At 40.4% G+C, this 15890-nt stretch overlaps 1 protein-coding gene across 1 annotated transcript in view; it reads left to right on the top strand.

Moving 5' to 3' along the window:
• The window catches only part of LOC121732852 (protein kinase C, brain isozyme), a 246177-nt gene that overhangs the window by 226167 nt on the left and 4120 nt on the right, over positions 1-15890 (top strand). Inside the window, exons 3-9 of the mRNA XM_042122839.1 lie at positions 811-893; positions 3433-3544; positions 6229-6357; positions 10266-10462; positions 12108-12425; positions 14621-14794; positions 15212-15303. Of these exons, the coding sequence (XP_041978773.1) occupies positions 811-893; positions 3433-3544; positions 6229-6357; positions 10266-10462; positions 12108-12425; positions 14621-14794; positions 15212-15303 (1105 nt within the window). The remainder of the gene's footprint in view (positions 1-810; positions 894-3432; positions 3545-6228; positions 6358-10265; positions 10463-12107; positions 12426-14620; positions 14795-15211; positions 15304-15890) is intronic.

Raw genomic sequence — 15890 nt, 5'->3', positions numbered from 1 at the left:
TAACACTAACAGACGTTGGTGAAATTGGGGCTAAACCTATCAATGATAAATAGTTTATGGGTAAAGTTGTGTAATTGGGGGGCTAAATAAGCTTTAAAATTTGGCATAATATATAAAGTTTAACATACAAAAATGAAGTACTTATTGTTTGCACACTGCACAGCTGTATTGATTTAAGGGGTACCAGGGTTTTTTTATAAGAGCTTTTGACACCAATTTTGTTGACATCGCGCGCTATAAACTGAAGTCCACGCGGACGAAGTCGCGGGCAACAGCTAGTTACATCAATATATCCAAGAATTTTGATTGTTATGTCCGTAAATGTTGCTTCGTTTCGTTAACATCGGAACCCAGTATTTGATTAGATTGATAGCTCGAAGTGCCTGTCCAGATGAGGCGATTTACGCGCGAAGTCCATACGTGCGTTTCAATTTCTATTGCATCCAAATACCGCGTTTTACGTGCGTTTTTACGCTACAAACATGGACTCGAAATTATCACGCTCCGATCAAATACGTCCATTAGCAACGGACTCGCGCGTAGTTCTGGACGCTGCAATGGCACCCAAGTACCTCGACTCGCGCGTCGCTCGCGCGTTTTACGGGCAAGTCAAGAGTCCCGCTCTGAAAAGCAAGCGTTTTACGCGCGAGTAAGAAAACGTGCGTAGGCATCTAGACTCGATATAATATTATGTAGCTCTAGTATCTCGGGTACGCGCGTAAAACGCCTCATCTGGACAAGCTCTAAAACTAAAAATTTCATTCATTTTCATTTAAATAATATTTAATGTGTGTGACGTATGTGTTTCAGTGTGCAGTTTCGTGGTGCACAAGCGATGCCACGAGTACGTGACGTTCACGTGCCCCGGCGCCGACAAGGGGGCCGACTCCGACGTGAGTAACTGAGTATACTGTGTTACTAAGTACTTGCTATATTATATTACAGGGTTTCTCAAACTTTTGGCTCCACGAACCCCTGTTAAAATTTCCAGTTGACAGCGAACCCCTTCTGCTGTCCAAAAAGCTATCAAAGACATCCTTTTCAAATTAGATTGACTGTAGAGTCAGACAGAATTTACGGACATTTCTAATAATGACTCCTGTTGCCACCATTACGTAAATCTTGTCGCGAACTCCCTGCTGTCGAATGGCGAACCCCACTTTGAGAAACCCTGTTATATTATATCAGTATAATGCTATAAGAGTATACTAAACTACCTACTATAAACTGAGGGGAGACTGCGAAGCGATCAAACGGCCTATGACCTAATAATTGTCCTATGATATATCACATATAGCGCCCTTGTTATACCATGGACTCAGTCTACAGGTAATATAACAAGAAAGAGACAAAATATATAACTCAATATATAATTTCCCCCTAACATAAATAAAAGGGGTTCGAAGGGTTCAAAATCATACTTTTTATGTTCATTTATTTTAGAAGGATAATAATTATTATGTAATATTTGGATCAGTGAATTAAGTAATAATACATAGATCCAGTAACGAGAGCCAGCGCTGAATCCGTGTCGAGAAACCTGAAGTTGTATGTAAACTGTAGGCTTACTACGAAACTGTTTTGCTCTAACAACGTCATTTCACGTTTGTTAGAGCAGGACGCGGGATTCTCATCCGATTGTTTGAAGGCTCAAAACGGTTTCATGATACAAGACCTGTTTCAATCCAAACTAGTTTTTTTAAAATGAAATAAGGGGGCAAACGAGCAAACGGGCCACCTGATGGAAAGCAACTTCCATCGCCCATGGACACTCGCAGCTTCAGAAGAGCTGCAGGTGTGTTGCCGGCCTTTTAAGAGGGAATAGGTTACCCTATTCCCTCTTAAAAGGCTTAGGAGGGTAAGGATGGGAAGGAAAGGGAAAAGGGGAGGATAGGGAAGGGAATTGGGCCTCCGGTAGACTCACTCACTCGGCGAAACACAGCACAAGCGCTGTTTTACGCCGGTTTCCAGAACCAGCCGCTACTTTAAATCAATACTTACTTGGTAAAAAGTGTGCCACCGTAATGGAAACTATGTACTATGTAGCCACGGTGTACCGCCGCAATTCGGTCTATTTTTATAATAACAAAGTGTAATTAGAGTGAGTGTACTTGTTGATACACGGCGGGCGCGCACGCGAGCCAATTACTTAGCTCGTGCCCCTCCGGGGGACCTCGTGTGCGAACCACCGGGAATTCATCATCATCAAGCCAAGAGTTCCAACCAACGCTGTGTGATGGTTGGAACTCCCTTGAAAAGAGAGTTCAATAAGAGCAGCTACCTTGCTCCGTTGCGTTGCCCCTCCGGGGGACGTCGTGTTCCAACCACCGGGAATTCATCATTACCCATCAAGAGTTCCAACCAACACACTGTAATGGTTGGAATTCCCCTGAAAAGAGAGCTTTCAGTAAAAGAGACGGAGTAAAAGAGAGTCGTCGAAACGGAATACTCTGTGCGACGCGCGACAATTTTCATCCTATCTTAGCTCATCTCTTGTCAGTTTCATCAAAGTTCTTCTTCTTTTTCTCAAAAGTCACAAGTCTACAACCTCACCTGTACGAGAAATTTTTAGAGTTAATATAACTCCAACTCCTAACAGAGGGCTTTAAAAATCACCCTTAAAAATGTAAACGTGGCCAATCGCTTACCTAATCTGAATCTATTTGGTAAACTTAAGCAATCACTAGCCCTGTCTATTTTAACCGCAAATACATTAAGATTAATTGATTATGATTATGAGTACGTTGTGTAATCGAATTCGTGGCGAAGCATGTCGTCGATGCGAAATTAGGTTCCATTAATATTAAACAGAATAAGCCAGCGCTGGCCGGAGCCGATCCATATTTCACCGCTCTAATGGAGGCTTCGAATCAAGAAAAACCCTTTGACAATCCAAGGCTTCCCAAAAACAACCAAATCAACACCGGTGCAAACAAATTTCGCGGAGTAATTATTAATTTAGGCGGAAAAATGGAAGCAATTACCCTGGAATTGCGCCACTCCTTACCAATTTAAGAACAAAGGGAGCCTTTTGTTGCGAACCGAAAACCGCGACGAAATAAATTGATCGACTCCAAGACTCCAATAACGCTTCTTATTTCGCAAACAGTCGCTGAAAATTTAATTCCGTTCAAAATTCGTCTATCCGCTAGGGTTAAACGCTTACGTTCGCTCCGATGGTCTCATTGAAGCGAGTCTTTGTGCGCCGCTGTCCCGCCACACTGTTGACATGATAAATTATTTTAAAGGCCACGGTCGGTTTACTTATTATTAAATTCCGATATCTCATTCCCCGAATCCTATAAAACATAATGAATTGAATATATTTTGACAGGCTTTAGCGAGGGAAACGTAAATATCACGCCTTATCCACTTTTCAGGTAATTGTCAGGTTTGTTCCAAATTGCGCGTGCTAATGCTTTTCTCCAACAGGACACGCGGACCAAACACGACTTCAAACCTTACACGTACTCGTCGCCGACGTTCTGCGACCACTGCGGGTCGCTGCTGTACGGGATCCTGCACCAGGGTCTCAAGTGTCAAGGTACCCGGAGGACCGACGCTTCGCTTCTTACGGCTTGGGCTTTTCTGCTGTGTTTGTCTAATCGTTTTCATCTTTAAGGCTTCTCTTTTTCTAGTATTTAGTGACTAATAGTGTGTTATTGTTAAGGCCGCGTACGCCCCCCACAAGTGGGATACGTGGACGTTTCTTGCGCCAACATTCTGTGACCATTGCGGGACCTTGCTCCACGGTCTTGCTCAGCAAGGATATAAGTGCACAGGTATAGAGACAACACTAAGCTATGGGCATCCCTTAGATGGATGTGGCTGACAGATGAATAACTTGGTCTGCCCGTGAAAATTGCAAAAAGAATGAAGAGGTGTGGTGAGATTGTTTAATGATATGCCTAGATTGCTATGCTGGCTGAAATGCCTGCAATGCCCTTTAAATTGCACTAAAATGGTACAGATTTACGGAGAGTATTCCCTGGGTAACATATAGGTAGATTGCATTGTGCTAGGTTAAAGGTGTCTAGTCCAGAGAACGCGCATCATGCCCTTAATTTATTCCTAAAGAAATCAACACAGAAATTATAAGAAAATTCAATCAATAATATCACCAGTGGGTGGAAATTTTGTATTGCATTGTAGCGACCTATAGACACTATTGCATTGCAACCGTAAAATGCCTAATCTAGAAAAAGCGCATTAATATGCTTTTGAACTAATTCCCAAAGGAACCACAGAAATTATTTATTAGAAACAATTCTAGGATTATGTATTACTGAGTGGGTGTCCTGAAATCTCATTCAATATTATATTAATCGGTACACAAAGAACAATGGCTCCCAACTAAACCGATTTCTATTAGCGCTCGCTTTGAAGCCCGCCTTTGTTTTGTTCAGGAGTAGCTCTCCAAATTAGTTCTATTAGAGCTGACTTGTCAGGATATTTGCATGAGTTATTACGTGTGCTGTGTATGTGTTGCTACAGTTTGCGCATTTTGTTATATCTGCACCATTTTCTCATTGTTTTTCACAAGGGTTTTATCATTGCCCATAATATTTTTCACTGTCGGTGGCTTCTCTACGTTGGCCCATGATATACCAATAAAAATTTTCAACTTAAAGCATAATATATTCGTCTATGATTGACCGCGGTATGTAGTGCATGCTAAGACAACTAAGCAATCATGGTTATCCATCATAGTCCAACGTGGAGAAAAATGTGTTGCTACTTTGAGCATTTTGCAACATCTGCGCTATAATCAAGCCATTTCGTCATTGTTTCTCACAAGGTTTTACCATCGCCTTTTTTCACTGCCTTACATAATGATATCATAAACTTTGTCTTTCTTTTTGTCCGTCCTTTTTTTTCTTCATTTTACCATAAGTTTATCTTTGTTTTTATACTACATTAACAACAGAATACATATAATAATATATCTGAATCCTTGTTATTTTTTATTTTTTACTAAGTTCTGTCTTAAAATGATTTTAACTCGATTCTGTGTTTATTAACAATAATTGGTTCTGTTTTATAACATTATAATTAATATTTTACTCTAATTAATTGCTCGCAAATACAGGAACACAAATTACAACTAGATTTTGTGTATTGAGATAACAAGGATATGAGATGTAATTATTGCTTGTTATCTTCTTGCATGTTTGCGTTGTGTATAAACTAATTAAGTAACAAAATTAAGGAATGATTTTGCATGGTCTTACAAATTAATGTTATAATTATTATTAAGAAATTTAACATGTATATTGTATATAATACATGTCAAATTTCTTAATTATAATTATAACATTGTCATGGTCTACCAGACTCTGATGGCAAAAAGTGAGAAAATAAATTGATTCTAGCAATCAAATTCAAATTGGAATAAAACATTTTGATCCTTTTTTTCTTTCTCTTGCGGCTTATTCTATGTGTGAAACATGCAAATATAAAAATTTATCCAATGATCAAGGATATTTTCTGAAAATCTGCTGTCAAAAATTGCCATCAGGTTCTGGTAGACCTATAGTTATAGTAGCTTTTAAGTGTACAACAAAACTGAATTTTTTGGTAAAATTGTTTATTTCATAGACGCGAATTTTTCGGAACAAATGATCACATTATTTATTTTCTTCTTAATTAAGTACATTCTTTTTCATTTGTACTATCAGAGAAGTTGATTCCTATGCAAATCGGGGACCTAAGTAGTTTGGTTGCGTAACGTCAAACCCGGCTGACAGATCACAATTAACATTGAATTGACATATTCGACCAAATAACGTTGGTCTGTCAATTGCATAGGAATCAACTTCCTCGATGGTACATCAGAATTATCTGAGCTGTGTTAGAATTTACGTATATTATTAGGAGACACACGCAGGTCTATAACGGCTATATATTTAGTGAATCGTACAATTTTTTGGAAGAAGTTTATCCATAGTTATTTTCAACGATATATGTAGTACACAAAAGTACTGACCATCTTATAGATGGTCAGTACTTTTGTGTACTACATATTTTACGGGGTCTCCCAGCATTGCTGGATATAATCTAGTATGTGTAGAAGTACATTTTGAGCATCACGTCTACATTTTGAGGCCTAGCTCTTTTTTCCTTTTAATGTATTTTATAAACGTATACGAAATGTGAGTTCTTCCGCCGTTTTAGACCTACAGAACTGTTTGTGAAAAGACTATATTATGATAACTTAATATGTTATAGCATGTGATATGAACGTGCACAAGCGGTGCGAGGAGTCGGTCCCGAACCTGTGCGGGTGTGACCACACCGAGCGACGAGGACGGATACAGCTGTCCGTCTCGTGCGTCGGCAACAAGCTCACCGTTGAAGGTAATTTGAATATCGAATTTAATACAACTAGATGACGCCCGCAACTTTGTTGCGCGGAACCGTACATTTTTCCGGGATAAAAAGTATCCTATGTCCTTTCCCGGGACTCGAAATATCTCTATACCAAATTTCAGGAAAATCGGTTTAGCGGTTTGGGCGTGAAGAGATAATAGACAGACAGACAGACAGACGGAAGACTGACAGACTGACAGACAAACACACTTTCGCATTTTAATATTAGTTTGTATTGTTGCAATAAAACTATCTTAATATGAAGTTAAGCGACTAAAATTGTCTCCAAATATTTTTTTTTACTTACAATATTAGTAAGTATTGAAAAACTGAATGAAAATTATCAGGTGACTCCTAGATTTACTAGGTCAACACTAGACCCATTACGGTTACGATATTTTTGAAACTAACTTGGCCAAATTAACTTTTAATTGACACGTCTTTTATTTTTCTTTAAACGACTTTTTGTTATATTTTAACGATCATAAGTCTAAAATTAACATTTCCGAAGTCTCTCTAATGAAGGAAAATCATTTAAAAAACTATTCACAAAATTAATTGCTTAGCCCACAATATAATCTAAAAATCGGCCAAGTGCGAGTTGGACTCGCGCACGAAGGGTTCCGTACCACTATAGAGCAAAAATAAGAAACATAATATGAGTGTTTTTGTATGGGAGCCTCCCTTAATTATTAATTTTACTAAAATTATATTATGAATCATTAAAGTACAAATAAAACTGAGTAATTTGTGAACATTTCAGGTGGCTACCTTTTGTCATCATTAATAACGAGTAAAAAACGTTAAGAAAATCACGTTTGTTGTATCCCCCTTAAATATACATTTATTTTGTTTTTAGTATATTTTGTTGTTATAACGGCAACAGAAATACATAATCTGTGATAATTTCAACTCTCTAGCTATTACCGTTCTTGAGTTAGAGCCTGGAGACAGACGGACAGACGGACAGACATCGAAGTCTCAGTAATAGGGTCCCGTTTTTACCCTTTGGGTACGGAACCCAAGAAATAATCTACTCTGCAAATTTTGGTTTTAATCTAAAATGTACCTGAACATTGTTAAATTGAGTCTAAAAATAAGTCTTACCACTTATTCGACTTTGAAACACGTTATTCAATTTGACAAGTTAATCCAAGTCTAAAATACCCCTTGATACCATTAGGCCTGATCCACACTGCCGAAATCGAAGAGTTGTGAATTGGGATGCGTCATGTGTTTTGTCTACTGTTTTGTCTATTATCTTATATATAAAATTCTCGTGTCACAATGTTAGGCCGGGTACTCCTCCGAAACGGCTTTACTGATTTTAACCAAATTTTATATGCATATTCAGTGGGTCTGAGAATCGGCTACTGGGTACTTTTTATATTGATAAGTGCATTTGTTGAATAAATAATAGTAAATTATTACAACTCGAGACTGACGGCGACCATTGTTTGTGCGACGGAATAGCGATGGACGTTGCCATGGTGACATACTTATTTAGTCACTACAATAAAATAATTCGGGCGAAATACTTTATATGGCAAAGAAACGTTTGCCGGGACAGCTAGTTTAAATATAAACTTTTGCCATGGAATGCAACCGTGTGCATTTTCTCTTCGACGCTTCCATATTTCCTTTGGAATCTTAATTAGTAAGAAAGAAAAAATACTAGCAATCATCACATCCAACCTCACAAAATCCGCACTTATTAATGTCTGCACATCACAAAAGATCTTCTGATATGATCTCAGAGAATCAACCCCAAGGGAACAAAAAATACGTTAAGACTCCGAAAATACGCCAAGAAATAAACTCATTAGACGCCGGCAATAAATCAAAGATATTTCCGCCAAGTAATTATTGCAATAATAAAATGGGAATATAATAACGACGCCAACTGAACTCCACATTTCTTCGACATTTTCCACGAGTTTATTTCAGATACAGGTGTTCAGATTCTACGATTCTAATGGTACACTAATGCAGCTTCCTTGTTCGATCCAGTACATTATCTATCAAAGTAGAAAATGTTATGCTTGTAAATGTCAAAACCCCTGTCCACTTTAAATTATGATTGACACCATGATTGCGCAAGTATGCTAAATTTACTTCAATCATGGGCAATGAAAGACCAATTTATGTTTGCTAGGCCAACGTCGCGGAGAGGTCGTATTTCACAAAATAATACGTACTATTCGTATCAGAGAAATGTATTTATAGGCAGATGGCAGACCCACGTAATTTGGTGGGTTATGTCAAATCAACGTTACTCTTGATCTGTGAGTCGAGCTTGGCATTGCCCGACTAAATTACCTAGGTCGGCCAGCTCAATTTCTCTGATAGTGAATTCATTTTAATTTTAACACAATTACTTTTCTTTCACGTGGGTGCATAATATTGGTATTGACTGGATCGTACATAAACCGAAGCAGCTGCATTTGTATCGTACTAAAATAGTAAAATCAGGGTACCGCTCGTAACTGGCAATTTTCTTCGTCTGTTTTGTAACAGTCCGCGTTTTGTTTCGTTCGGAATTTCCATCTGTATTGACTGCATCACTTTCCGTGTTTGTTAATTGAATTGCGATGTTTCTGCTCTTTTGCAATTTTTTAATTGCGTTCGCAGCAATTTTTAAAACTCCGGATTTGGCACGTCCTATATTTGAGAGGGAAAAACCTTTCTGTAGGAAATGTCTTTAGTACAAAACTCTATAATACTGCCCATGAGTTCTGCCCGTAGTTCTGGACGCTGCAATGGCACCCAAGTATCTCGACGCGCGCGTCGCGCGCGCGTTTTACGGGCGAGTCGGGAGTCTCGCTCATTGCAAGCGTTTTATGCGCGATTTTAAAAACGCGTGTAGGCATCTGGACGCGATATATGTAGCTCTAGTATCTCGGGAACGCGCGTAAAACGCGCGAGTCGCTCGCTCGCACGTAAAACGCCTCATCTGGACAGCACTCGAAAATGATGGAGCGTGATAGCTCTAGGAATTCCTCCATAATTAACATCAGTCATGTTGAATTGTGACTCTTTCATCATATCACAATTCAATCATCAATGATATTTCGCATATCGTTTGCTCATCACAAAACTGGTACCTACTCCAAAATCTAAAACACACGAAAAGAAACGCCATCTATTTCAGTGATATATTTCAAAACTGAAAATTGTCCGAAAACGTCTAAATCTGAGAATGGCCCCAAGAACTAAGAAATGCGGCGTTTTTTTTATGAAATAAGGGGGCAAACGAGCAAACGGGTCACCTGATGGAAAGCGACTTCCGTCGCCTATGGACACTCGCAGCATCAGAAGAGCTGCAGGTGCGTTGCCGGCCTTTTAAGAGGGAATAGGGTAATAGGGGAGGGTAGGGAAGGGAATGGAATAGGGGAGGGTAGGGAAGGAAAGGGAATAGGGTAGGGGATTGGGCCTCCGGTAAACTCACTCACTCGGCGAAACACAACGCAAGCGCTGTTTCACGTCGGTTTTCTGTGAGAACGAGGTATTTCTCCAGTCGAGCCGCCACCAAGGTGGAGCCACCAAGATCTTAACGCGGCCGATTTTTTAGCCAAACTATGTCCTATCTTATCTTATATCTTTAAACGAATTCTTGAATTCTTGTGTATATATATATATATATATATATATATATATATATATATATATATATATATATATATATATATATATTCCGAGATATAATTTTAATCTCGGAATTATATAGAAAATTATATAATTGGAATCTCGGAATCGGCTCCAACGATTTGCATGAAATGGTTTCGGAGGCGATAAATCGATCTAGCTAGGAATCATTTCTAGAAAATGTCATTTTCATCGGATACCGAGCTAAGCTCGGTCAAACAGCTAGTTAAACGTTATACTTTGGTTCGCAGTGATACAGGGTCGCAATCTCATCCCGATGGACCCGAACGGCCTATCCGACCCTTACGTCAAGCTCAAGCTCATCCCCGAGTCGGACAGCGTCAAGAAGAAGACCAAGACCATCCGCAACTCCCTTAACCCTGAGTGGAATGAAACGCTCACATTCGATCTTAAACCTGAGGACAAGGACCGCAGACTGCTTCTAGAAGTAAGTAAAGGATACCTAAACACCACACAAATGATTCAAATTATTTTGGTTAAAGAATACATTAAGATTATAGTTATTGAAGACGTTAGTGGATGAAGCAGGTAAGGAACAGTTGATAACGGCGCGCGGCCTTTCACGAACCAGATAAACCACGATTTTCCAGCACTGAGCAGGCTGATCATGATGAACTATAGCTAAGAACACTCTCGATCATGTCAGCTATCAAACAAAAAAAACTAGATCAAAATCGGTCCACCCGTTTGGATGCTACGATGCCACGGACAAATACACACACAGACAGACAGATAGACACGTCAAACTTATAACACCCCTCTTTTTTGTCCGGGGTTAAAAATTGCTGTTTTTTGCATAAATGGATAGAAATAAAAAAAAATGTGGATTTTATTTATAGCCACATATAAAAGCCAGATGACGAAGTGGTAGGTTACAACGTTTGTTTAAATAATAACCGAGAAAAATTGTAATTGTCCTTATGTTATATAATATTAGTTATCGGGTTCTTCCACTCACGTCGTTAATTGTGGTCTCAGGTATCTCTACATAGGCTCATGATGGACTAACACAGATGGTTACGAAGAAACTATATTCGTTTTTGATTGCCCATAAACAACATCGATTGATACTGAAGAGAGATGTCAATCGTGATGGTAAACATGGTGGTCTAATATGGTTCACCGTTAAATGGCTTGAAATGCTTAACATATTCTTAACAATTTTGATTAGGAGCATTATATTTTCATGCCTGTATAACACGGCAAATATATGTGATTTGTGAATCTAATTTAATATTCGTCGCATACCAGATGAATCCACAAATATTCTGTCCGCGTAATACACAATATTTTAGAGCGGTGAGCCACGGCTACTACGAGCATGAGTTTCTGTAGCTCAGTGGAAGTCACATAATCTTAATTTTCAAATCATACATTCAAAGGAAATTATTAATGTATTCTAATTTTCGTCTAGACTCTAGACTCTAGAGGAACTCATGCTCATCTCTAAGATATAACTCAGCAGGCTTAGCATGACGACATTAGAAACGGGAAAGAATGGACATGCTGACAGATTTTAGTGGCAAAATGGCGGACTTCCATTGTCAGTCTGTCACTTTAGACTTCGGTAGAAAAAAACCGTTTCTATAGTGACCATGCTAAGCCTGCAGTATTCGTAATCTCGGGATCAGCAAACCAACAGCTATTATAGGATACGAGATGACGCCCGCAACTCCGTTGCCCCAAAATTCTCTAATCGCGAAGAAACCGTACAATTTTCCAGGATTAGGATCCTGTGGTCTTTCCCGGGACTCAACGATACCATACCAAATTTCAGTAAATTCGGTTCAGCGGTTTGGTCGTGAAGAGGTAACAGACAGACAGACAGACACACTTTCGCATTTATAATATTAGTGTGGGAATATGTGCGTGGTGACCACAAAGGAAGATCTTCCGACCGAGCGAGGTGTTATGCTCGGTCAGGCCGGAGCCCATGTGATACATTTCAGCTGTCGTATATATAGCGACGCGCTCAGAAAACTTCGATAGCGCGATGCAGGAATGTTAGGCGAATTGTGGGTACCGCCACATTAGTATTAGTATGGATTCTAAATTACCGGTCATTCTTACAGGTATGGGATTGGGATCGTACCTCCCGTAACGATTTCATGGGTTCCCTCTCCTTCGGCATCTCCGAAGTGATGAAGGCACCAGCGGAAGGCTGGTTCAAGCTACTCACTCAGGAAGAAGGGGAGTACTACAATGTGCCGGTGCCCGAAGAAGGGGCGGATCTAGCTCAACTCAAGAACCAGATGAAGGCGACCAACATGGGCGCCCGCAAGCCGCCCCCTGTGGACCGGGAGGTGCCTCACAATATGCACGCAGCTGACGTCATCAGAGCTACGGATTTCAACTTCATCATGGTGCTCGGGAAGGGGTCGTTTGGAAAGGTTGGTTGAGTTGGGAGTTGCTTGCAACTTCTGTCGCGCAATAAATTGTTTAGGTTGTATTTTCATTAGTCATTAACTCGTACGGTATACAGCATACGGGGATTCTATGACAACTAATGGCGCATTTTTATTGGTCGTGGCATGCGTTTCAGAAATCTCCCGCACTCCGTATGCGGGCCCTATCGACCAGTGAAAATGCGCCATTATGGTGACATTTCGATTCAATAAAACTGTGACATACTGAAAAAGGTCTTAGCCTATTTCAGCATGTCTCTATACTATTATCAGGGCGAGCGAAGCGAGCCCTAGTATATCCCACAATGTCGTTAAGCAGTTTTTCGTGAACACGTTACAGTCTGAAAGACAGACTTACTCAATAATGTTTTACATATTTGTGAAACTTTTTTGAATCACTATTGTTGCAAACTTAAAAAAATGATGCTGCAATTGTAATTATGATGCAATTAATCCACAAAATATCCAAAAGAATTGATAAAAGTGGTGACTTATTCTATGAGCCTGTCCAGATGAGGCGTTTTACGCGCGAGCGCATACCCGAGATACTAGTGCTATAACTGCTACTGTATATATCGCGTCCGGATGCTTACGCGCGTTTTCTTACTCGCGCGTTAAACGCTTGCAATTAGTGGGTCTCTCGACTCGCCCGTAAAACGCGCGAGTCGAGATACTTGGGTGTCTTTGCAGCGTCCAGAACTACGCGCGAGTCCGTTGCGATTGGACGTATTTGATTGGAGCGTGATAACTTTGAGTCCATTGTTTGTAGCGTAAAAATGCGCGTAAAACGCGGTATCTGGATGCAATAGAAATTGAAACGCGTGTATGGACTTCGCGCATAAAACGCCTCATCTGGACAGGTACTATGCCATGTTAGAAAATCTTGACAAGTCCTATAGCGAGACAGGCTAATTATAAAAAATATTTAGATAATGCAAAGAAAAGTTGGGGAAAAAGATGAGATAACAAATTAGGCAGAGATATTCACCTCCGTAAATGTACTTTAAGGGTCCTAAATCTAAAAGGGTCCATTTAAATATTTCACCCGATCCGAAAACGTAATAATTTGAAAGGTTCAAAAATACATTACCCGACGACTTTTATTTCACATGAAAAGGGTTTTCTTGAGATTCGTTCCTGTGATAGAGGGTTGGATTCAAAGATATTTGTATAATCCTTTATTGTTTTTGGACTTTATGATAGTTTGAGTAGGATTTATCTCATACGCCCGAGACATTTTGATTGGAAGAATATTTACAAAACGTATTATTTTACTTGCAACCCGGCTTTGACAAGCACCTTAAAGGTGCTAAGCAATATTACAACAAAAGGGTACCAAAATACTTTTATTACGTCCACTGACAAAATTTAAAATCAGGATTTATTAAATCTTGACAATGATATTACGAATGCTTCAGGACCCTGTGGCTAAAGCACATCTAACTACTTACTACGTAATAATTTGTCGATCCGTGTGGCTCGGTGCTCGGTTTTGTGGCGCTCAAATCGAAGCTGTGGTCACGGGTTCTAATCCCGCCGTCGGAACAAACAGTAAAATATAGAATCCCTCCATTAGGGTGCGTTTCCACCGGGTCTGCGTTGCTAGGAATGTGTTTTTAAGAACCAATAGAATCGCTTCATTTGCCTGACCTCGCTAAGCGCAGCGATTCTATTGGTTCTCAAAAACACATTTTTTTTATGAAATAAGGGGGCAAACCAGCAAACGGGTCACCTGATGGAAAGCAACTTCCGTCGCCCATGGACACTCGCAGCATCCGAAGAACTGCAGGTGCGTTGCCGGCCTTTTAAGAGGGAATAGGGTAAAAGGGGAGGGTAGGGATGGGGAGGGTAGGGATGGGAAGGAAAGGGAATAGGGGAGGGTAGGGAAGGGAATAGGGTAGTGTATTGGGCCTCCGGTAAACTCACTCACTCGATGAAACACAGCGCAAGCGCTGTTTCACGCCGGTTTTCTGTGAGAATGTGGTATTTCTTCGGTCGAGCCGGCCCATTCGTGCCGAAGCATGGCTCTCCCACGTATAAATTCCTCGCAACGCAGCTCCGGTGGAAACGCAGCCTTATCCTAAGAAAGCCATCTTTTTCTTGATCATTAAAATTGCGTTCACGGCGTCAGATTCATGAAGACTATAGCGATAGCGTCCATGCATATTAAAATTGTCCAGGTGATGTTAGCGGAGCGGCGCGGAACTGACGAGCTGTACGCCATCAAGATCCTGAAGAAGGACATCATCATACAGGACGACGACGTGGACTGCACCATGGTGGAGAAGCGCGTGTTGGCGCTCAGCTCCAAGCCGCCGTTCCTCGTGCAGCTGCACTCGTGCTTCCAGACTATGGTATGTCTATGGCTATAAAATACGCAGAACTTAACAATTTATGAGGGTATATTATATTTTTCAAATGTCAAAATAGGATTGAGCCGATTTGTACGATCGGGCACGAGCCAACAGGCGAGTCCGCGCTACCAGCTAGCCAGCCTTAGTATATTAATAGCTCCCACACCGGTTCGGTGACGGTGGCCGGTTTCATTGAAACCAGGCCAGCTACGCAGGAGTAATTTTTATAGTGCCCAAGTATGTGCGCAGTACACAAGAGCACTCTCTATTCCTTTACTCTCATAACCCAGTGGGACGGACGACCGACACGACTGGCGAGAGATCAGGCGCAGGACCGACTTTTTACATGCCCATCCGACGCATGGATCATCTAGATATTATTTATTTAAGTATTTCCTGTATAATTGTTGTGTCCAGGATCGCCTGTACTTCGTGATGGAGTACGTGAACGGCGGCGACCTGATGTTCCAGATACAGCAATGCGGCAAGTTCAAGGAGCCCGTCGCCGTGTGAGTATACCCTAAAGTGCGGTCGTAGACCACCTATCTCAGCGATTCTCAAACTTTTTTAGTGATGGAACCCTTTAAAGAAGTGACATTTTGAATGGATTATCACTATGCTGGTGTCTGATGACATTTCTAAAAAGAATTAATGTATTGCTCGCTTACCCCTACAAGGCCTTTGCGGAGCCCCAGAACGTCGCGGAGCACGCGTAGATGTTAAAGTTGCATGAAAAAAGAAATCCCGAGGGAACGGTACATTATTTCGTGACATTTACTTATTTCCCTTATTATCCAAATTAGATTATAGAAAGATTATAGACACAAAAGCAAAAACTCTACTCATTACATGAAAGAATTCTTATGAAATTGACAAAGCGTAGTCATATCATGTTATGAAGTCTTCTATAGCTAATTTTTAATCCAAGGACAAGCCATCAACAACTGACAATAATTACATACAACTGCCCCTGCGTTCGCAATTTCCATGTTGCATAATATGATGGGCGGTACTAAATTATAGCCCATGTCATGTCATGATGTCATGAGTTCAACTTACGTCATGACGATTGCTTATTTCTGTAGTACCTACTCTT

The sequence above is a fragment of the Aricia agestis genome, chromosome 13 (genome assembly GCF_905147365.1).
Source record: "Aricia agestis chromosome 13, ilAriAges1.1, whole genome shotgun sequence".
Taxonomy (NCBI): Eukaryota; Metazoa; Arthropoda; class Insecta; order Lepidoptera; family Lycaenidae; genus Aricia; species Aricia agestis.
Note: the sequence above shows the minus strand (reverse complement) of the source record. Positions and strands in the feature narration are given on the sequence as shown.